General features: G+C 43.4%; 1 protein-coding gene across 1 annotated transcript in view; it reads right to left on the reverse strand.

Annotated features, from left to right (window-relative positions):
• Positions 1-615: 615 nt before the first annotated feature.
• LOC110288529 (cation channel sperm-associated protein subunit epsilon-like) overlaps positions 616-4217 on the reverse strand; it is a gene marked incomplete at both ends in the record, with an annotated part of 24119 nt that continues 20517 nt past the window's right edge. Inside the window, one exon of the mRNA XM_021154848.1 lies at positions 616-715. Within this exon, the coding sequence (XP_021010507.1) occupies positions 616-715 (100 nt within the window). The remainder of the gene's footprint in view (positions 716-4217) is intronic.

The following is a 4217-nucleotide window of genomic DNA, read 5'->3' on the forward strand; positions in this document are numbered from 1 at the left end:
CTAGGTACCTCTCCTTGCATTAAGGCTGGAAGAAACAAGTCAGTAGGAGGAAAAGTGTCGGGGATAACCCCTGCTCTCAGTGCTAGGCATCCCACAAGAAGACCAAGCTACACAACTATAACATGTATGCAGAGGGCGTAGGTTGGTCTCTTGTAGCTTCCATTTGCTTCAGAAGGAAGGGAGAGGGCAGAGACACAGAGGCTGAGGCCAGTACAGTAAAACGGTGCAAAGGTACAGAGGAAGATGAAGAGTGGAGAGCACCCATTTCATAGAGCACCAATGTCTTAAANCCAAATGCAAACCCATCCATAATGGAACACTCAACACAGTTAAGATAGACAAGAAAATGTTCATTTAGATCGTTTAGGGCTGAGTGGCCTTCACATCACGCTATTTTATTTTTCCTGACCTTTCTTTTGTCTGTTTTATAGACAGCAGCTTCTTCTTTTTCAGAGATGCATCTCAGAAGTCACTGGCTTTAATATAGAGTCGGCTTTCTTTTCTACTTATGGCTTGGTTACTTCCCTTAGATAATTTACATACAAATTGAAAAATCAAAAGGATACCTTTAATTGCGTGTTTAATAAGTTTGGTTTAAATTCAAAGATGTCCTACCTGCTCCATAGTAGAATTAAAGGTNTAGTCGTTCCTNCCATGGANTTCCCACAAGATAAAATTTGCGTCAACTATTTTAATAAATCCATTTTCATCATACCTGAAACAACAAACACAAAAATGATAGCTTAGTGTCAAATAGAGGGCCTGCAGCTTGCAGGTCGCATGGTCTTAAGTGTAAATCTTTTTTTGTTGATTTATTTTTGAGATAGTGCCTCAAAATGCCCAGGTAGGCTTCAAGCTTACTATGAAGTGAAGGAGCCCTTGAGATCCTGGTTCTCTATCTCTAGTTCCCAAGTGCTGGGATCACACGGATGTGCCATTCATGGTGGTTGAATCCTGTCTTATCATTTCTTAGCCTCTGACCCCAGGGAAGTTACTGGGACTCCCCGACTCTTACAGATATTGATCTGTGATTTGATTGTATCTGATTGCTAGGTCTATTTCCCCCAACTGAATGAAATAAATGAGCCTTGTTTTTGAGATAGGATCTCAATGCAGCCACTGCTCATTTTGAACCTTTGAGTTCACTTTGGAGCCCAGGCTGGACTTGAACTCCTGCTCTTGGCATGTACACCTCCCAAGTGCCAAGATTACAGGTGTGCACCACCAGGTCCAGACCCATGGAGCAGACGTTATTCAAAATAAAAACCTAACAATAGAAAAGAAAGAGAATGTGAACCATAAGATTTCTCCATTGCTCTAACGACCACATATTGATAAAATGGGACTGGTGGGGTCCTGATGACCTGCGAAAGGGGTTGGGACAGGTGGAAGGACAAAGCAAGAATCTCTGGGTGTCATTAAATCACAAGTCATGTATTGGACAGTGAGACCACAGGGTTATGTACTGAAGGTTGGACTTCCTACCTACTTCCTAGGTGGGGCCAGCTGGAATACAGATTGCATCTTGCTGTCAGCAGCCAAAAGAGCTGAGGTAAGGCAGGGAAGACTCTCCATAGCAACAATAGACATGGTCATCCTCCCGCATGGAGAGGGTGCTCCCTCGTGATACTGGCACAGGACACATTAGCCACACAAAGCTGAGAGCAGTTCCCTTAGACCCATGCAGTTTTGAAAGAAAGCTGGTACTGTATATGACGATTTTTTTTCTTTAATAACAGATAGATAGAGGCTTGAGAGCAACGATATAGTTGCTATTAATAACTTTTCACCTTTGCATTGTAGAACTCAAATGGTTACACTACTGCCTCCTCTCCGCACCTCCCTCTCCTGGCTTCCTGTTCTCTCTTCCTTTCTCCTTGCCCCTCTTCTCTGACACAAAGTCTCATAGTTCAGGCTGGCAGGCCTCAGACTCACTGTGTAGCTGAGAAGGGCCTTGAATTTCNGAACGCCCTGTCCCTACTTTCCAGACTCCTTATTGCTCGCATATCTGAATGAAATTGTCCCACTCGTTGGGTGGGAATTTCCCTGGAGACTCAGACTGTAGTGTCCAGCTCTTGCTTCTAGGCTCCTCCTGATTCTTGAACTGTACCTCCACTTTCAAATGACAATTTGTCACCTGAAAGCTCTGTGTTGGTTTACAAAAACTACAAGATCCTTGTTTTAGCTGTTCCTTAACAATACTAAATCCTTGTCTTGAATCCCATGAAAATCTAGATCCTCTTCCTGTTCCTTGCTCAGATCTCTGCTTCAATTCAAAGCTATTGGAGCCAGATTTCAGTCTGGGTAAGGTATGCTGGTCCCCAAATGCTGTTAGCACAACTGGTCATTGTCCAATTCTCTCAAAGTGCAGAGGAAAGCTTCAGTGTTAAAAAGCAGTTCCTGGGAAGCCATTTCTGCTTCTGTGTTAACTAGTTTTGAGAAACCATGAAGAGCTCAGAAGCTCAGTTCTCAAACAGGCATGCTGAAGAAGGAGTGGCTTGGTGTTTGAGTCAGGGAGAACCACAGAAAATTAAAGACAAAACGAAACAAAACAAAGAGAAAACCCTCATGCAAGTGCTCTGGACTCTTGCCACAGAAGAAGCCAGGACACTCACAAGTTTGTAGTTGGAGGTCGAGCTAGGCTCAAAAGCTAGGAGCTTGGTGGAAACAGGAGTTTGATTACATCTTAAGTTATCCCTGATTTCCTAAGAGTTAGGAGTGGATGAAAAGGAATGACTGAGCAGGAAAAGACACTGCTTTGGAGCCTGATGACCTGAGTTTGACCCCTGGAACCCAGGAAATGGAAGGAGAGAACCAGCTCTGAAAGAGGTCTGACAACTTAACTTCCCCCTCCAATAAATGTTAAGGTTGGGTTTTGTTTGTTTGTTTGTTTGTTTGTTTTTTTCTAAAGAATTGAGTGTAAAAATGCTTAAGGACAAAAGGATCACTAGGAGAATTTGTGCAAGGATCACCGTGCCCTCTTCTGGAAAAAGCATGCATTGCATGATCTGTCATTTTAGAGTTTTGCTTCACTGTGAGTAAGGCCAGAGAGACTTCCTTCCACGGGCTTATTTTAATACATTTTCGTTAGGGTTGAATAGAATTCTAATTAAATCCGAGAATGCAGGAATGTCACTAATTGGCATTTAGATTCCCAACTGTTGGTAATTTTCCTATGGAAATCCTACTTTGGGAATTGAGGAGACCTCATTACTGATGTTCTCTTGGATGATCCCTTATGTTAACTAGTTCTTTTATTAGCTATGTTTAGAGCAGCATAAAAGCTGGACAAGGGAAGAATCTGACAGTGTGCACAGTAGCTGCTGTTTCATCAAGAGGGCCCTTTTTGCTGTTCCATTCTTTACTGAATGCACGTTTGCGTGATGATTTAGGACAGGGGGTGTCATGGTTGATACTGGTTGTCACCTTGCCAGGAAGTAGAATCATCCAAGATCAAGGCTCTGTGCACATCTGTGAGGGGTTAGTTTAGATTAGTTAACTCATCTCCAACGATGCCTATGAAGGATTTTCTTGGTCACCACCCGAAGGTGGGCAGTAAGTACCTTTCTCCAGTGACACAGACTTAAGGACATCCAAGAGGGAATCATTTTCCTTTTCACCTCATAGCCTTGGCGTCTTGGGGGTGTGTTCATTGGTCTTATTTGCTCTACTGGTGAGCTGCCTCTGCCTTCCTTCGCTGACATCAGAACTAAGCTGCTTCAGCCTTTTGGTATGGAGTGAATCTTCAATGCCTTTACTGATAGACTGGGATTGCAAGGCATCCAGTCTCTGGGCCTGTGCAGCTTCTGGATTCTCATGCTCTGTAGTGTGAAGACAGCCACTGCCAGACTACCCAGGCCTTATCCTGTAAGCCTAAGCAATGACCCCTCTTTTAACATATATATTCATTCTGTGCACTCTGTTTCTCAGACTCCAATGTGAGGGGACTCTAGAGAAATATGGGAGAAAGAGGAGACCATCCACAGAGGAACAGTGTTCATCCACATCCTCTGTGTTTCATCCACAGAGGAACAGTGTTCTTCGTTAGTAAAGGCGATAGTTCATCAAGGCTGTGCTGGCTATATTTTATGTCAATTAATACAGACTAGGTTCATTTGAGAAGAGGGAGCCTCCATTGGACAAATGCAGCCACCAGATTAGTCTTTGGAGAAGCCTACAGTACATTTTCTTGATTGATAATTGAGATAGGATAGCCC

This window comes from Mus caroli, unplaced genomic scaffold (genome assembly GCF_900094665.2).
Source record: "Mus caroli unplaced genomic scaffold, CAROLI_EIJ_v1.1 scaffold_16106_1, whole genome shotgun sequence".
In the NCBI taxonomy this organism is placed as follows: Eukaryota; Metazoa; Chordata; class Mammalia; order Rodentia; family Muridae; genus Mus; species Mus caroli.